The 19,078-nt window shown below is 41.4% G+C and overlaps 1 protein-coding gene across 5 annotated transcripts; it reads right to left on the bottom strand.

The window, feature by feature from the left end:
* Nucleotides 1–75: 75 nt before the first annotated feature.
* Nucleotides 76–17,731, bottom strand: LOC102218055 (sphingosine 1-phosphate receptor 2). Of its 5 annotated transcripts, none has more exons than XM_023348911.1 (3): nucleotides 17,261–17,731; nucleotides 10,266–10,452; nucleotides 76–3,150 (listed from the first exon to the last, which is right to left on the bottom strand). In XM_023348911.1, the coding sequence occupies exon 3, from the start codon at nucleotides 3,011–3,013 to the stop codon at nucleotides 1,898–1,900; it is 1,116 nt and encodes a 371-aa protein (XP_023204679.1). In that variant the 5' UTR covers nucleotides 3,014–3,150; nucleotides 10,266–10,452; nucleotides 17,261–17,731; the 3' UTR covers nucleotides 76–1,897. The 5 variants fall into 5 exon arrangements, with proteins under 5 accessions (XP_023204679.1, XP_023204680.1, XP_023204681.1 ...); XM_023348912.1 differs by having other exon boundaries at nucleotides 10,270–10,452; XM_023348913.1 differs by lacking the exon at nucleotides 10,266–10,452.
* Between the last annotated feature and the right edge of the window lie 1,347 nt (nucleotides 17,732–19,078).

Raw genomic sequence — 19,078 nt, 5'->3', positions numbered from 1 at the left:
TCTCTGGGCCTGCAGAGAGGCCCCAGCTGCCTCTGAATTTCTTCAAAGCCTGAAATGAAACTCGAGCACGTAGAATTTGTTTCAGTATGTCATTTATTTTATAAAACTGGAATGCTTTTAACAAAAGGTTTATGTACCTCCATTAGTGTTTAGGATTGTACCAATTTAACACAGGCAGCGTGCTACAGAACACACAAAGCTATTGCACACAAGACATTTCATACCACACAGAAAATCTTACATACTGTACAAAGATACAACATAATTACACATTGTTATTTATAATATTTATCATACAAAAACATTGACATACACTGAAATCATACAGATTAAAACACTGTTCCATCCAAAAGGGGTAAAAAGGGGGAATTTAAACATCACTGAAGCTGCCAAAGTGCTTTTCATCATTTCTACTTGGCTGTATAAATGCAAATGTTACTCTTAAAAAAAAAACTAACGGAGAGGAAAAATTTTCAATGTCTGTCTACAGGAAGGTTAGTGTAACCCTGAACAACAGGAAACGGACAGTTGAAAACAGGACTTCCTAGATCTGGAGGAAGTTTTATGTTTTATGTCAGAGAATGAAGAAGCATTTCTCCCAGGAGGACAGATCCCTCCTGTGCGTTTGAAACCGGATCTTCTCCCATCATACAGACGCGGTGAGAAGTCGGATGGGGTCTTTGGAAAGACGAGTGGTGTTTACGCTTTTAGTTGCACAAAGCATATGGCCAGCAAGATAAACCGGGATGTTCACAATTAATTTCTTGTTCTTGGTGCAAGAAGAGTTCACAGTGAGGGTGACCTACCCTGTTCATCCCACTCTCTGCTAATCAGTGACTTGGCATTTCAAAATCCTGATCAATAATACTGTCTAGAACGGAGCGCGCGCTCCGACACTTCATTCATACATTCAGCCTTTTTTCTCTCAGAGGAAGGCACAAGCAGAAGATGGCATACGGCTGCTACATGGCTATAACACTGTCAGGGCAAAAATCAGTCTGAGAGCCATTAACAAGTGAAATTCATCAGCGTCAAATAACCTAATGTGCTTTCTGGTTTGGCCTTCCTCAGTGGAAACAGTTAGGATTTAGAAGACAACTGCAAAAAGCAAGAGAGACACAGTTTACGAGGGAACATGGGAGAAGAGGTGTTAGTGGTGGAAGCTGGAGTATATAACAAAAACATTACACTTACAAATGCCTTACAATTTCATCATGCACTAAATAAAGCAGATTATGTACTTTTGTTGTGGTTATTCAATTTGGTTAAGCAAGGTTATATAGGGAATATTTAGTTGTTTTTGCTAAAAAATCACTCTGTGGTCTGGGTTAGGTGGAGTGCTCATTGTTGCAAATTTCTTCCTCTTTTATAGAAAACTGTGGTAGATTTCTACCTGTCTCTATCAAGATGAGTGAGGCAGTCGAAGGTTACACATGTCCATCTGCATGCGAACAGACAAAAGTGCAACTTTTGCAAGCTTTGCATTAACACAGCTCAATCTAGCTAGGATTTTCTGCATGTTCTGTTGCTAATTTTGGTTTTTGACACACATTTGCAAGTTTAAAGACAAAAAAAAAATAAAAATGAAAATGGTTTGCTCCATATCCACTGATAAATGTACCTAGCTACAAAGCTTTTTTCACATTTCTCAACTTTTTTTTTCATATATTGAATTGGTAGCCTCTAATAATGTTTTAACACCTGTTTCACAGCTGAACATTGAACAAGTCACACAGTTTTATGTGAAAAGCACTCTGCGTCATGTAATGTGTCCCAACAGACAGCTGGATCCCAAACGGTCCAGAAGTCTAGTCCGAGCACATGCTGGCTTCTCTGCTAACATCTGCCCACCTCATCATCACATCTCTCTGTTTCGTGCACACACAAAGCCCTTAAGTCAGACACAGGTAGTACACGTTTGCATGATGGGTGTGGTCTGGTGTTCGAATTTGTTGGTGCAATGTTCCAGAGAGCTGGAGCTCTTCAGCTGGACCAGGCAGCGTTCGGACGGCCGGCCGCTCTGCAGCACACCCCAGCAGCACAGCACACGCAGGAACTCCCTCCTCATGTCTTTGCTGCGCAGCACGTAGATCAATGGATTAAGCGCAGAGTTCAGAATGGCGAATCCAAAAACCATTTCTGCATCTTTGAGCACAGGGCAGTCCTGGATGTTGCAGAACGAATCCAGGAGCAGCACGGTAAAAACTGGCAGCCAGCACATGATGAAGACACCCAGCACAATTGTGACTGTTTTCAAAAGCGAATATGCTTGGGAATTAGTTGCTTCCTGGTGGCTGGACCGAACGATCAAATAGATCTTCACATAAAGGATGACAATGGAGAGCAGTATGAGGGTAAGAATGGAGACAACAAATAGTATGTATCTCTTAGAATAGAGCGGCAGCACAACTGAGCATTCAGAGAGGTTGTTGATGCAGTTCCATCCCAAGATGGGAAGCCCTCCGAGCAGAATCGAGGTGACCCAACAGGTTCCTATCAACAGAAACATGCGACACGTTTTGGTTGAGCCGTACACTTTGACTTTGGTGATCGCAATAAAGCGCTCTATAGCTATCGCCAACAAGCTGAAGACAGAAGCAGCCAGGGCGATGAAGGCTGTGCCTTCTCTGATGAACCACTGCACAGGGTAGAGTTGTAAGGTCATTGACCCTGACAGGAATATATTGGCTATGTAGGCAGAGCCAGCCAGCAAGTCAGAGAACGCCAGGTTTCCAATGAAGAAGAACATGGCTGAGTGGAACTTCTTGTTGCGGAAGACAGAAAGTAAGACCAAAAGATTCTCGAGGATGATGATGATGCAGAGGACCACGAGGACAACTTTGAAGTCCGGGAGCTGTTTTTTTTTATCATATTCTTCCTTTGTTTTATTCACGGTCCAGTTCTTAGCACAGGCATAGTAGTATATTATTAGATCCCTTTCATAGTACTGCTGGTACTTGCTCAACATGGTGACACTGTGGCAGAACCCAGTGGCTTTGCAGCAAAGATTCATTCAAACTGTGGAGTTGAGCAGAGTCTCAAGGGAATCAATTACTGCCTTTTTGAAAAGGACAGTAAAACAGCTGTGCGAGGGAGGAGAGTGGGGCTGCTTGTCCTACAGTCACGTCTCAGGAGCCGTATGTGGGTCACCTGTAGATGCACAGAAAGAGAGAACACAGGAGTTAGTGTCAATGGAAATAAAAACAGTTATAAAAACAAACACAGAGTAAGCAAACAGAAAGTTAAAGTTTAATGTAATAGTATCCAGGTAACGTGTAGATTATTTTGAACTGTGAAAAATTGATGTTGAAAGACTAAGACCAAAGTCAAACATTTTCTAGCAAACAACGACGAGGTCTACAATAAAAGAAGTTTGCATTTTATCTTCCCAGACGATCAAAAAAGACAAAGTGCACGTTGCACACGGAAACTCTGCTCACACTTTGCATGCCGTCACAGCAATATACTCCCAAGGTAAATTCAAATCCTCTCCAACGGAATAAGTCATTTACTTTGACTTTTAACGGTGAACCTGCACAAGCAGACGTCATTCTCCAGGTGAAAGAATCCTCTGTGAGCGCTGAGACAAAGGGCCGCTCTCGCAGTCTGAAGGGGACATTCCTCTGACCCTGTCCGAGCACTCGACTGTCAACACACCGCATTGTTGTGCGGAGTGAGCCATTCCACTCCAGTGAGCTACCTCTTGAAACTTCAGCATAGCATGTGGATCAGCTCGCACTCCTCGTCCTGACCTGCCCAACCACCCACCTCCCCATCCACCTCCAGCCAGCTGAGAAAAGCCAGCAACAAATCAAACAGATACCTGTCAGGAAGAAGCGGGGGCTTCTCCGACTTCCACAGAAAAAGCTTGTTAAGACTTGAATGTGTTTTGCAGTATTACTTCCACTTTTGCATATTACTGGTGCAAAAGAAAAAAAGAAAAAAAATAGCTCGGGGCACTATTATGCCATGTTAAATTGTTTTAACATGGCATAATAGTGCCAGGTGCAAATGAAGCACCTGTGTAAATCAATTTAACTTAACCTGAGTTGAATTATGCTTCTGAAGACAAAAAGATCTCTCCAACCACTGTCATGGTTTCCCATTAGTCTTTTATAGGAGCAGCTTCCTCAAAATGTAAGAAAATAAAAAAATTAAACAGATGGACGCTTCACGACTGAGCACAAAGAGGAATTGGAGGCTCTGGAAATCTAATTAGAGGTGAAGCTGGTCTCTTAAACCTGTCAAAAGTAACACGATCCCTCTACAGACCAGCTCTCAGGGTAATTTAAGACTGATGATTCCTTCCACTGCCTGCTTTTGTTCTCCTGGACGGCTGCAGCTATTTTTTTTTTCTAAATAAATGGATGGAAACCACGCCTGGACCGCCTCACTCTTCTGCTGGGCTTAGAGTCAGAACCTGGGAGGGTGGGAGATAAAGACAGAACGGGACAAAGGCAGATGGGGATCAGGCATGTGGAACGGCATCTGGACACAAAGGCAAGAATCTGAGACGCCGCTGTGACGTACACATGCGCAGAGAAAAACCAACTCAGTGCAAACCTGTACAAAAGTAGAAAAATATTCTTCCCCACACAAAGTTAATAGTGACACCCTGATATTACTTAGGTGAAATATTCCCCTGCTTACAGGTAGGCTAAGCAAACAGCTGCTTCTGGCTGCCAGCTAGAACTAGAACAGTACTTCCTCAAGAAAGAACAACGAACAATAGGCGCCTTCAGCGTGTACAGCAGCAGCCTTCTGTCTTCATAACGGAGCAGCACACATACATTTGGCTGCCGACACTGTATCATAACAGGAATATATTAGAGGTTGAGCACTCTGTTATCGAACTGCCATCTCAGGAGGCCTGTCTTCTCCTCATCCTTTTTAGCTCCATTTATAGACATAAATGCAAGACTTGAGCTTAGGCACATGTGCCTACTGCAGCAGGGTAATTACATTAGGTTGCATTATTGGAGGATAATGATTTTATTCATGCTGCATCTCCACAGACCTCTGTCTGCTAAGAAAGCCACAGGGTGTTCTTTGTTTCCTCTTGGTCTGGTTTTTGCAGGACAAGCTGTGTCTCTCCATCTGCTGTGTGTGGACAACTCAAGGTCCTCTTGTCACTGTGGAGTCTTTGCTGTCTTTCAGTAAGGGATTTGGCTGCAGGTAGAGAAACCTGACAGGCTGGTTTGCGTACAGCACTGTTTTGTATTTGACCCAGCCCTTCTACCTGCCATGTGCCATATGAAGGATTTCCCTTGGTGATTGGTCAACCACACTACAGACTCCCTGCAATGTAAACCAACCCCTATCCACGCCCCACTCCTTCCCATAAGCCTTTGTTGAAATTGTACCCCACGTTCGACTCAGACACCAGCGTCACACTTCCAGACAAAACTTGTCAAAACTCCTTTCATGCTGTTCCTGACAAGCAGAGAACAGAAAGAACTTAAAGAAAATTAGCTTTAGTGGTTCAGCGAAGCAGTCCAAGTAAGACAAGAGTTGTTTTTTTTTTAGTCACAAAGACGCTTTTACTTTTTTGTCCCACACTTTCAGATTTTCAGATACATTTCAGTAGCATACAGATATTAGCTGAGAAAGTAATACAAGCAGTTTTCAAAGTGTGATTTAATTTAATCATAGAAAAAAAAAGCTATCCGAACCAACATATGTGACAGAAATCACTGTCCTCTTATCCTAACAACTGGGTGTGCCAGCCCTGGCAGCAGCAACTGCCATCCGACAATTGCAATTATTGCCAATAAGTCTTAGAAATGAAGAACTTTGGCCCCCTCTTCTTGCAGCACTGTCTTAAGCAAACTTAACGGTCCTCAAGCACAAACAAAAGGTGTAATATCATGCCACTGAACCTCACTGAGATTAAACATTTTTGTCATTTTGTGTGTTTCTTAGCTATTCGGAGGTGGACTTAATTGTGTGCCTTGAATCACTGATCTGCAGCAAAACCTATGTGTGTTTTGGGCCTAAGAACATAGACAGACATTCTCCTTCAGGATTTTTCTGAAAGTGAGCAGTATTCATTGATCCAGTTAAATCAGCAAAGTAGTCCCCAGATTACCACCATCATGTTTAACTCTTGGTCTGATGTTCGTTTATCAGTTTCTGCTTGATATAATGTGACGCACACCTTCCAATCTTTTCTTTTGTTGCAATCAACAGAACATCTTCCAGAAAGACCTGGAGATGACCAAGATGTGTGTTAAAAAGTGTGAGACGTGTTAGTTTTGTTTGCTTCGTAAATCTCACAGATAAAATTTGTTGCCAAGTCTCTTCTTTATTGTTGAATCATAAATATTTAACTTAACCGGGGCTTTGAGAACTTCTGCATGAGTTGGCTTTTGGATGTTGACAGGCTGACGACTTTTAGGAAGGCTCCACATTTTCTCCACATTTGCAGATGATACTTTTTAAAGATATTTTACCCTACTTCGTGTCACCAGACAAGTTTTATTTAAGTGATCCTTTAAGTCAAAAGGTCAAGCAGCAATTAGCCCTGGGTGTGACTAGTGAAGCTGGACTTTTGTGCTTCATGACAGTTTATTCATGATTAAACATGAGGTGCCAAAGGGGGTTTCTTATTCACACCGGGTCAGAGTTGTTTGTTTGCATTGCCTTTTTCATCTACTCATATTATAAATATGCAAATAAATATTTACTCATGGAGTCATTGAATGCTATCAGAATTCTATTAGGTGCTCCTAAATATGTAAGTGACAAAATAAATAAAAGTTTTACTTAGCAGTCTATATAATTAAACTGTAGATTGCAACACTGGTGTTACACTTTAGAGATGCAAAGTATGAAGAGGTAGGACGTACAAGTTTATAGTAGTACAGGGATTTTAAGTCCAACATTATTCATGTAAAAAGCAGAGCATCACTGGTGTGTCCTGCATTGTAATACAGCTGAAGATATCGTTGGGCTACAAAATTCAAAATCCTGCCTGAATTTAACAGCAAGGCCCACAGAAGTTTTGTAGGAGGTAAGAAAAAGAAACATCCTGAGAGCAAAGATTTAAATCAAGTGACAAAAGTAAAAGGAAGTCAAAGAAGAGACAGGATATCCTTTTCAAAAACACAAAAACATAAAGTCAAGACTACATTTCACATGTGAGAAAAGATTCAAGAGATGCGCGTGTGCACATTCTCATGAACTCAGGCCATCGAATGGTTTGTGTTGTCGCAGCTCTGCCCACATTTCAACACCACATATCACAGCTGCGCTTGGCTGGATTTCGCACATAAGGTAAATAAAAAAAAAAAAACATGCTAAAGATGAAGCAAAAGGTTTGCGCTTGAAAGCTGACTCTTGCTGCCTGATAATCCTATCAGGAGACAGGCCTCCCTCCATCAACATGGGACTGAAGACTGCATAAAAGCCCTCTGGTGCTTTCCAGAAACACCCGATAAGCCCCAATTAGCAGACTGCCAGCTTTCTAAAATACGAAGCAACACCACATCATTACATCGCCTGCAAGCCGTGGCGCCGCACTTCAACCTCACTCCACTTTCTCCTGGTGTAAAAGCTCTTGGATCAATTAGGCTCCTCACCTTCAAAACGGCATTCCCATCTCACGATCTGCAGCAACCGTCTTAGATAAGACACAAAAAGCTGAAATTTAGACAGTTTGTATTTGCATCTTATCTTGTTTGCATTCAAATGTTTTCACGGGTTGTTTAGTCAGATGAGTCACAAATGCCAGTGCCGCAGTTCAGCAGTTTGTGGTCTGAAACGTAAACGTAACGTATCTTGTCCCATCTGCCCTTCATCCTCCCTGCATACAAGCCACTGTAGTAATAACAAACACAACCAATCCAGCTTCTGGTGCTTCTGTAAAGGATGTGTGTTTAGACTTTAAAAGGAATGGGGTTTTTTTATGCTAGGATTATTATAAAAGGATATTAATTGCGGTTGGAGCCTATTTAGCTTCAGTGGTTTAATGACTTCCTTTGCTAAGAGATATCTGCTTGACAGACACTTAATCAACCTTTTGTTTAATAAACAGATATTAAATAATCCACAATGATCGCAGAGAACCATACTACTACTACTACAACTACTGCGATCAGTTTTTTCCTTCTCAGTTTCACAGCTTTTAATAAAAAGGTTCATCTTATCTGTAAAAGAACACAGGTAAGATTGCTTATTCTTGTGCAAGTACAAGAATAAGCAATCTACATCTTTCTTCTTCCTTCACTTTTTTATTTACTACATTCTTCTACTGAGCCTTAGACCTTTTAGTTTTTCTTTGACATGGTTTAATAAATTACAACCAAGAATTAAACCAAATATGTACAATTTAATCCAGATATTTGCATATTCTGGATAAAAAGACACAAAACATTTTTCCCTTAATGTCTGACATTGACTCCTGTTTTAGATGTTTAGCTCAAATTTGCTAAAAGTGCCAAAATGATACAACTTGGGTAATACATACTGTTTTTTTTTGTTTTTTTTTTTTTTTATAAAAGCACCTATGCAAAATATTGCTGCCACCTTACTTTACAGTTGAGATGAAAGTACTCAGGATTACACACGTCTCTCTTTTCACTCCAAATGTATTGCTGATCATTATACTCAAACAGTTTCATTTAAGCTATCACACAAAAGGACGGGTCCCAAAGATAAACATCTTTTACCCTATGTGAATTTGTGAACTTCACTCTTTTTCTGACGCCTTTGGGCTAACGGTCTCTTCCTCTCTGAGTGGCCATTCAGCTTAAAGAACTCGTTTCACTGTGGATACTGACACTGTATCACTAGCTTCAGCCAATACCTTCACAAGATCTTTTGCTTTTCTTCTGGGGTTGAGATGCACATTTTACACCAAAACATTTTTAAAACAGAGAACAGGTCTCTTTTCCTGAGTGATACACAGACCGGACCGAGACCAAACCTATGGTCCGGTTGTTTGGTCCGCACCAGATTTTGCTTGAGTGTGATCTCAAATGCACAAAAGGTCCAGATTAATGGGAGTAATTAACTCTGGTTTGTTTAAAGCGAACCGAATGTTATGCTTAAAAGCAAACATAATTGCTTAAATAAATGACCGAGGCTCTTTTATTGTTTTACTTAAGCACCAAGCAGAGTAGCAGAAATGCACCTGTTTCTACTGCTATGTTGAATTTCCTTTACATTTTTCCATGACGACATATAAGGAAACAGGTGTGACTTAATTTAAGTTAAATGTTGCGAATTAACCTCTCAGAAGATAAAAAAAACTCCCCAGCTTTTTCGTTATTTTAAAAAAGCATCATAGTCTTAGCGTATGTAAATTCATAAATGTGAAAAGTGATCAAACAAAATCACATTATTCTGGCGTCTATAAATACAGAAATTCTGCCAACCTGAGAAAGGCAGTAAAAAGATTAGATTTTATTCAATGAATGCAAATACCTGACTTTCATTTTAAATTTCAGGGCACACAGAGTGAGGCAGGAAAAGTCTCCCGAAAGGAAAATTCAATGTAAAATGTACAGTGGTCACAACGTTACCCCAGTCAAGTGTTGACATGTCTATCTCTCTCTCTCACACACACAAGAAGGAAACACAGCTATTTCCACCACAAAGTTTCACCACAACTCCCACAATGTTTCAGAAGAAGTTCCTTAAGTGATACGTGCATGCGTGATTTGTCTCTGCCCCCACTTCTGATTCACAAACGGTGTCATGATGATGTTTGCGTTCCCATCTCCACCTCAGAGAGGTCAGCCCTCCTGTGCGGCGCTCAGAAGACCCCCAGAGGCAGGCTTTTGTATTTTTATCGAGCTGAACTATGGAGTCATAATGTGCAACCAGAAAACACAGTGGCCATATACGATGCCTGCAGCAACTCTCTGCTGTGTTATCAATCACTGGACCCCAAGCCTCCATCTGTGTGCGACAACTTTTTTACATAAGCACAGTCAAACTATTGATTGTTCACCAGAATTTATTCATTTTTCCAGCCTGCCTCCAACTGCTGTTGGGAGGAGGTGGATTTGGGTCGCTGCTGCCGTGACATGACTGAACTTTAATCTGGCACTTCAAATGACCCTGGCGCCACACAGCTGGGGGAATATGTCACCTATAAAATCAGTAAAAGCAAGCAGTAGAGTCAGAATCTATAAGTTTCTTTGTTTTGGTGTTCCACTGCAGTACAGCTGTAGCAAAACAGGAATGATCATCATGCACCTCTGTTGTTACATTAAAGTCAAGCAGAAGTTATCACTAGAGTAGAGTAAATGTCGCCTTACCCACAGTAGAAATGCCTTCAAGTCCTAGTTGCAAAACTATTGCAACATGTTTGTATCTCTAGATGTCATCAAAAGAAGGGTTGAAAGCTTTTGTCAGCAGCAGAGCTCTGAGTGTGACCTCTGGTCCACTCATCTGGACACCTTCTCAGCGTTTACCGATCTACTTCAGATGTCGAGACAATAAGATCTGGAAAGACAGAGACAGGGAGTCTCACACATTTTAGCAGTGATTTCCTGTGCAATGCATGTACGCAAAAGAAGCAAGAGGATAAGAGGGTAGGAAGTAATTTTTTTTAAAGGTCACAAGAGACAAGCCAAAAGTGAAGGAGAAGTGTAATATAGAGGAAGGCTCTGCGTGTTCAAAGGAGTAAAATATGAGATGGGTTTTTGCAACATCTCACCATTTTGTCTTTACAGAGAAACCTCAATTCAGAGAGCAGCTAATTCACAACATACAAACACAACAAAGAAGAGGCTGTCCCTCACCAGACAAGTCCACACCTAAAACACATCCCTATTTTTAAATAGAGAAGTATCCTTTTCAAAACTGTATCAATATCATAGCTGCATTAGGGCTTTTTGGACAAGAGTGAAGCTCTTCCTCTTTTTGTGTGAAATTTAACTGTTCCCTGTTGTGTATTTTACCTTTTGTTTGTGCCAAATGTTTAATTTTAGCCACACACGCCTTGCCTTCCTCTCTCTGTTATTGTCCTCTTCCATGTACATTCAAGCTTCACAAACGCAGCATATAATCTACAAGACATTGGGGCAGTGTGTGTCCCCAATACGTGGGGTTTCATCATATAATTAGGGATTACCCTTTCGCTCGTCAAACTCTTGACAGTTTGAGCACAACTGCTTCTGAGGCATCCAATCTGTCAGTCTGGAGTAAAAACATCTATATATATTATTGCTTTTTTTTTTTATTATTCTCACTTTCACTTGTTTATTTAATTTTTTTCTGTTGCTCTACATGCAATGCTATCCCTCCTGATTGGCAGTGCTTTACTTATGGCAACTTGCGACAGCGAGAGGACATAAAAACAAAGAGCTGTGTAAAGAAGGGCATCATACAGCCTCAGGAACCATAACCCCTCCTTTCCTAGTCTGTTCACTCTTCCCAGATGGGAAATTAGTACAGTCACCCTTAGACCATTTCTGTCAACTTCAGGCTGCTCTCCAAATCATTCATGTTCTTAAATTGCTCTCATTTGCATAGTTCTACTTAATGCTGAACCCTGATTTCCAAAGCCACATCATCTCTAGCCCAACACCCCCTCTTTGCTGCGTAAATTTTGAACTTGCCTCAGAGATCAAAAGACGGGGGCCACAGAGAAGTGATTAAATGCACATTAAGACAGATTTATTTAGCACACATTTGAAAGAGACATGTTCTTAAAGCCCTTTTATAGAAGTCGCCATTACAGCCCTCACTGGGCCGTCAGTTCTCAGTTCAGGAGCTTTGCATCATGAAACAATATTTTCCAACCCTACTCAAATGTGCATGTGCGGTACGTTCAGAAAAACGGTGATATTGTTGTTCACTTGTGCATTTCCTTTACAGACAGGATGTGATCTCAGGTGTTTAGCTGTCCTTGGGTTTTCACCACATGCCTTAGTTAGCTACGCAGAATTTTTGTTTGCATCCGGGACATAGGTAGACCTTACATAAGAAGTGCTGATGTGAGTTAGTTAGTGTTGCGTGTTTGAAAGGGGGCTAGTGTTAACCACACTTTAAATGTTGGGACTCCAGTGTGTCAGACGTGCAAAAGATCAGTTTGCATCCACTTTGCACAGTTCCTTTATGGGCAGATCGGTTGCAGACAAAGATGGTAGGTCAGAAGTACGTGAAGCTCAGCGGCATGTGTGGGGACTGAATCGTGCTTGATCTGAGCTTCACTCACCCTGAACCTCTCACACCTTTCAGTATTATTCTCTTTATATTTGGATCTCTCCTAATGAAAGGTTTTCAAGTTCCTTGGGCGTCTTTTGTTTCGGCTCTCTGCTCATTTTCTACTGTGTAGATAGACCTTGAGCTCCACCCATTCTCAAGTTCTCTTACTCTGTTGGGAAAGCTGTAAGAGGCCTGATTATTTGTTGCATTGCGAGCTATGACAACATACATTGAAGAGTGTGTATTTTGCAAGTCCTTAGGGTTGTTCATTAAACTGATTTTGCACTGATTAACAGGCCTGTAAACAACCCAGGAATAGAAAAACATCATAAATAATATTGGAGTGCAATCTGATGGAAAATTATACAATTCCACAAAGGCTAGCACAAGAAGTCACAGTGCATCCCTGAATGCATTTACTTCAAGGCCAACAGAATTAATCTTACTTGATGGAGCCCTCAGTCTTTCCTTTTCATTGGCTGTTATATGAAACACATTTTTAGACTCCTCTGGCAAACACAGATCCATTAAACAAAATCCTGTTTTAGTGGGAAAAAAACACAGTTGCCTGGAGAGGGAACATTGTAATGTCCACACACTCTACAGTTGTTACCCAGAACTTTAGGGCTTGTTTTCTGTTTTCTTTATAGAAGGGAATTCATTTATCTAACCAAAGAAAACTGGTTCTGTAAAAATTAGGTATACAGAATATACCCAAAAAAATAAGAATCAAGTGACCTGTCCATAAAGTTTTTGCAAGTATTATTTTGTTAACTTTTGGCTTGTTGCGGGATTTTTAGCAACCTGCGTAAAGGACAGGTTTTTACAAACAAAATATGTGACAACTTAGGTTCCTTCTTGTTAGCAAAAAGGCTGCACATTGGTTTTATATCACAATTTGGATAATTTCCAGTACGTTTCAATAAAGAAAAAAAAATATCTACATAATTGTTTGCGATGCAAACCTTCTGTACAAATACTATTACTATTATTAAGGCCTAGTACACAAGTAAAGAAAATCCTCCATAGTTTGAAAGTTTGTTGACAGTCAAAACTGAAAGCTCATTTCAACATTCCTGCTGTTTGTGTCTGAGCTGAGCAAATATTTCATCCACATTTTAGATCTATAAATAAGTTATAGCCTTTTTTCCTATGGCTGCTTGACCCTTTTGAGGGAAAATGAAAGTACAGCAATGCAAGAAGGCAAAAATGCAATTAAAATAAATCAAGCATTGACAATAACAACAGGAGGTCAATGGTGGCTCAAGGTGGGCCCCAGATTAATTTCTACATAGAGCCTCTCGCAACCTTGAATTTGCTTAATATATATGGTGTAGCTTTTCTAAGAAAGTCAAAGGCAATTCCCTTACTCTAAACTGCCAGACATGGCTCATTTAAAGTGGAAGTGGTTGAGCCATTGTCAGTTACACAAACTGGCTGCATTTCCACTGAAGTTGTCTTTTCTAAGAGAACTGTCTGGCCTCTTGTTTTGACCCTCTTTGTGGGTGGCTATTGGCAAATCTCCTTCCAAAGACCCAAGGCTTTACTCATAACAGCTATAACCAAAAAGACATGTCATTACTTTAGCGCAATTTTGCAGTCTGTTCGTTATTAGGAAATTTAATGACCAGAGGAGCTTACGGGGGATGAGAGACAACACAAAATCTTAAGTTCCAGATAAAGTAAACGGATTTAGCAGACTGAGTAGCTATAGAGAAAGACTGAACATCCGAGAAGACTGTTTCCAACATATTTTGGGGTCTCTGGAGGGTGGGATTTTGGAGTAATCCTGTTGAGTTCTGCAGCTGTACAAACAAGTTGACTGCACAACAAATACGTCCAACGGTGAAACAAAGATGTCAGAAGGAACAACATCATCTAAATGCGTACCTGGTCCGCAAAGCATCACTTAAGAGTGAACTCCGAGAATGACCAAAAAAAAAAAAAATCAAGAAACCACGACATGACCACGCTGATTATGCCTGCTGCCAGAGCAGATGAGTTGTTCCCATCTAAGTCATAAATCACAGCACAACCCAAACCGTGGTTGCAAAGTGCTACTGATCCCATCCAAAGCCACATCACAAACCAGAAACCCTGCTTTCAGTGTACATGTCATTGTCCCTGCTGGAGGTATAATGTTCTTGTGTGCATCTAACTCTTGAGCAACGTCCCACAAGGAGAACTGCTACTCAGATCAGCCCATTTCTGTCCTTTCGTCCAACTGGCAGGTTTTTGGGATTGAGGCTCGATCCAAGTCTGAAATGTGAGGAGGAGGGAAGTGTTATCCACATGCAAGAAAGCAGTAGGAAATCCTGGCATGCTGCTACAAGCATCAGTGCCTGGCCATGGGGGGTCTTATGGTTTATCCAAGTGCTTTAAGTGGAAAAGGAATGTAACAGGACACTTTTACACTAACGAGTTCCTTTACTGGAAAAAGAATACCTTCATAGTAGCCAAAGGTCATCCTCCCCCATCAAATATCAGTTTATGTAACTGTTTATGTAATAATCAGTTCAACCTTTACATCCAAGAAAGTTTGTCTTAAAAAGGAAAGACAGATAAGGCCAGCGAGTGTCCATCTGTATTATTCTACCTCCAAAGAAGACTGAGCACCTCCTCCTCTCAGTTCTGTTTATGAAATGAGAAAAAAAGAAAAAACAAAGTCAGGGCCATATTTATAGCCCTGATTGGGGGCACTCCTCACTGCTTGCTGTGAGTCAGAAGCTGCGTGTTGCTGTCAGCTGTGTGTTGTGACTTGCACTTCAGTAACTAGTGAACAGAAGGCGTTTTTTTTTTTTTGTTTTTTTTTGCCACACCCAAGGAAAGTGTTTTTCTTCTGAAGGGAGAACCAGTTAGAACTCTTACACAGAACCCAGATGGCCATCCAAAATCCCTATTAATATCACTGCTCAAACCTCTCAAATAGCTATGAACATGTGCATCGACTGCTGGTGTTTTCTGTGGTTTCTGTTCTGTCTGAATGCAGAGATTTTTGAAGTGGCTTGACACAGGTTTTATTTAATCAGGTAAAAAGAAAGGTCAGCTCTGGCACGTGGCTCCATGCAGTCGTCTTTCAGAGTCAAGGCTCATATGAGCCGACTCTATAAAATGGTGACAGAAGACAACAAAAGAAAAGTCAGGCTACCAAAAGAAAAGCTTTCTCGTTGCTTCCTATAAATGGACCACTCCCAGGCCGGGGCTGAAATGTGAGCGTCCTTCAGGGATGGACGCCACCCACCCAAAATCCATCCTGCCTTCAACCCCCTTGTGAACTGGTTCAATTAAAAAAAAAATCCCACAATTCTAAGTTCCCACCACTCAAATACCATTAATTTATTTATCCATGCATGCACTTGCAAATCTATTTATTGATTCAACTCATCTATTTGTCTTAATTTCTCATGCACCCCTTAGCTGTTCCCCCGAGAGAGCTCAAATTACAGCAGTCATCTTCTAGAGGAATACAGAGCCATGGAGCAGAGTGAGCTGGGCCAACAACACATAGATCCTGAACTCTGAGGTGATGACCTGCTGATGTGACTCAATAACCCAGCCATGCAGAGCTCAAGTTGAGTGATCCATGTCCTCAACAGGCTGCCATGAGGTGAGAAGTTGTGGTCAAAGTCTTGAAGCTATTCACAGCACCTTCCAGAGACGGTCCAGGGATGGTGCGGGGCGAGTGTTGAAAAACCCGACAGCAGTCAGGTTTGGTGGGTGCTTTACTGGCCCAGTGAGCCATGTGATCGCATGACGCAATATTGACGGACATGTGGCCGCGTCCATTTGCCCTGTCTCCAGCCGATCATGTCCATAGGTGGTCATGCATGCCCGAAACAAAGACAGCACCCCTCGCTCAGTTGCAGCATCATTCAGTCTGCTGACAGTCCTTTCAGCACTCTTATCCAAACTCTGCTGAAGGAGCTTCCTCTTCTCCCCTTATTCTTGATGTTATCACACTGATGCTTGCTTGAATTAAACAAGCTTTTCAGGGCCCCCGCCTGCTAGACTTGTTTTGCTTTTTTTGTCCCATTGCTGCAGCTGAGAGTTTAGACAGTGCGTTCACAAGCCCAGGCAGATTCAGGCAGCTTGTTAATGAGCTCCACGCAGTGCAGAGTGAACCAGGTCGAACACAGGACTAGAGGTTGAAGGATGTGGGCTTTTTATCAGGACAATAAACACTAGTTCCTCTGCCTTATCATCTTATCACACTGTGACTTGAGGAATCTCCCAGGACGTCTTCTGGAGCGCTGACACCTATGCATCCTTCATTGGCACATCGATCTTTGAAGGAAGACTTCAACTTGACCAAAAAGACAACTTTACATGATGAAATGTCTGCATAAAGAACTTGTGCAACGTTCATTTCTGCTGACAAACTGTGTCCTGTTAAGTCACTGCTTGCAAGAGTCTCTGAGCCGCAGCTCAAACCCCATGAGATTAACTCCTACAGACGGGGATAATGGGAGCTTTTGTCTTATTAATACATCCTTTCAATACAATGCTCTCTTTAGAGTGACGGATGAACAAGCCTGAACAGCATCGGAGTGTAGGGTCAGAGAGTGGAGGGCGGGGAGGAGGGGGCGCAGCAGGCTGCGCTACGGCTCCAAGGAGCTGTGAGTCTGCGAGGGCCCCTAAACAACTCCACAGCAAATGATGCAGCAGGCATGGGATGGACCTGTGAGTTGATATTTATCACTGCAAAGTGCTTTCACTGAAAAGCAGAACGTTTAACAAGCACAGCTGTCACGTGAGATCCACAGCAGGGTTTGGAGCTGAAGCGTCAAGAGGCGCCGCTTATTGTGGGCGATCATGCTGTCATGAGTTCGTCACTGGAACATTTCTAGAGTTCGTCGTAAATTCAGATGTTCGGTTGATAATTACACGTGTTTTGACTCACGGAAGCAATGCAAATCAGGGGAGAGTACACGGTGGATGGGGTTCCGAACGTGAAACATTTCTGTGAACTGCGACGTCCCCAAGAATCGATTCGATTTATCACGTAGGATGCATACGGGAAGCGCGGAACCTTTTGTTCGCGTGTCCCAGCACATGCTTTCACAATACACATATACATTTTTTAGAAGAGCGAATAACTTACCCCATGAGAAAGAGAGTATGGGGGACAAAAAACTGCGTCCAAATGTCCCCACACGTGTTCCAAAAAAAATGTAAAGGAAACAACCTAAAAAAGTGAAAACGCTGCGCTGTTTTCCTCCGCTCTGGGGTCGGGAACCAACGGTGACAATCACAACTTTAGTGGACGACTAGACGGAATGGCTTGTCTAGTCTGTGGTAACTAAATCCATACCGGTCTGTGTTGTACCACAGAAGCAAAGTTCAGCGATGATTCCTAAAAAAAAAAAACGGGAACTGATGCGAGACAGACGCATAACTCAGAGACCGAGAGGAGGGAAAATAGTAAAAAAAAAATCACACTTTGTCTTTTGTCCTTCCTAATCCAGCAGTCCGTCTGATTGTCCTGCTGCTCGCTGGGAACAACAGCTCTACGGGGCTGAGGAGCTTCAGGGAGGCACACACACAATAGACTGCGCACTCGCACACCAACACACACCCACACGGTAGAGAAACGGTGTGGGGTGTGTGGAAACGTCATAAGCCGCGATTCACTGTTTGAGTAAAGTAACGGCGCAGTTTGGCGGATAGGAATTAATGTGGAAAATAAACCTATTTCTGGAGATTTTTTTTGACCACTTTGTAGCATACTGAATGAAATCCAGATGTTCCACCTCCTCACTTTTTTCTTCTCAAACTGTGGCACAAGTACAACTGCTGGTGCTGTACTGCAGAAAGAAAAAAGTTTCGATATGAATTAATTGTCTCCATTTTACTCATAATTGCTAGATGTAACTGAGGAGAAAAAAAAAGAATTTTACTGTCTCCGATCAAAAATGGACGATTTAAATTTAATTGGACTGTTTCACATATATTATATGTTCGTTAAAATGTATTAGACCGGCTGCTCTTGTGAAGTACTTCCTGGTGATATTTGTGGTGATCCGGCATAAACTGAAATGGAATTGATGCATGTTGTCCAGTTAATTTGATCTCTGTTGTATTAGAAACTTCCTAAAAGAGAAGTGTAACGGTATCTATCTATCTATATAGATAGATAGATAGATAGATAGATAGATAGATAGATAGATAGATAGATAGATAGATAGATAGATAGATAGATAGATAGATAGATAGATAGATAGATAGATAGATAGATAGATAGATAGATAGATAGATAGATAGATAGATAGATAGATAGATAGATAGATAGATAGATAGATAGATAGATAGATAGATAGATAGAATGGCTTCACTTACCGAAGCCATTCTTGTTTCTGAAGTTGGAAGTTAGATCAAACCCGGTTTACCCATATTCCAGTTTAGCGGAAACCTGTTGAATTTGTGTGTTTTTTCTCTATTCCCCCTCCCCCAACCCCCAATTTAAATATGATTAATATTAACCTTATCCTTAAACCACATGTGTCAAAGTCAAGGCCCAGGGGCCAAATCTGGCCCGCCATAACGTTTTATGTGGCCCTCTAAAGTCTAACAAGACACCTAAATGAACCCTTTAAAATAACATTTCTGTGCTTAAACATTGTTCTGCTAATCAAATTTAATCAGTTTTTCAACTGTGTTGCAAAATTACATCGTTGTGGAAAGACGTTCAATATGATTAAACTTTAACAAGTACTGAAGGCAGAAGTAGCTATTTATTCATATTTTAGAATGCTTGTTGTAAAACATAGGAAACGTACACATTTCAGCTCATTGGCACAGCTTCTTTTGGCAGAAATGCCATCGCAGTGATATGTATATAAGTTCATGTTAGTCGGTGATGAAATGTTTTCCAACTCTTATTTGCATTGAATTTCTAGCCCATTTTATGAGGTTAGGTGTA

Source organism: Xiphophorus maculatus, chromosome 16 (genome assembly GCF_002775205.1).
Source record: "Xiphophorus maculatus strain JP 163 A chromosome 16, X_maculatus-5.0-male, whole genome shotgun sequence".
NCBI classification, from domain to species: Eukaryota; Metazoa; Chordata; class Actinopteri; order Cyprinodontiformes; family Poeciliidae; genus Xiphophorus; species Xiphophorus maculatus.
The sequence above is the reverse complement of the archived record's forward strand: the minus strand, read 5'-3'. Positions and strand labels throughout refer to the sequence as shown.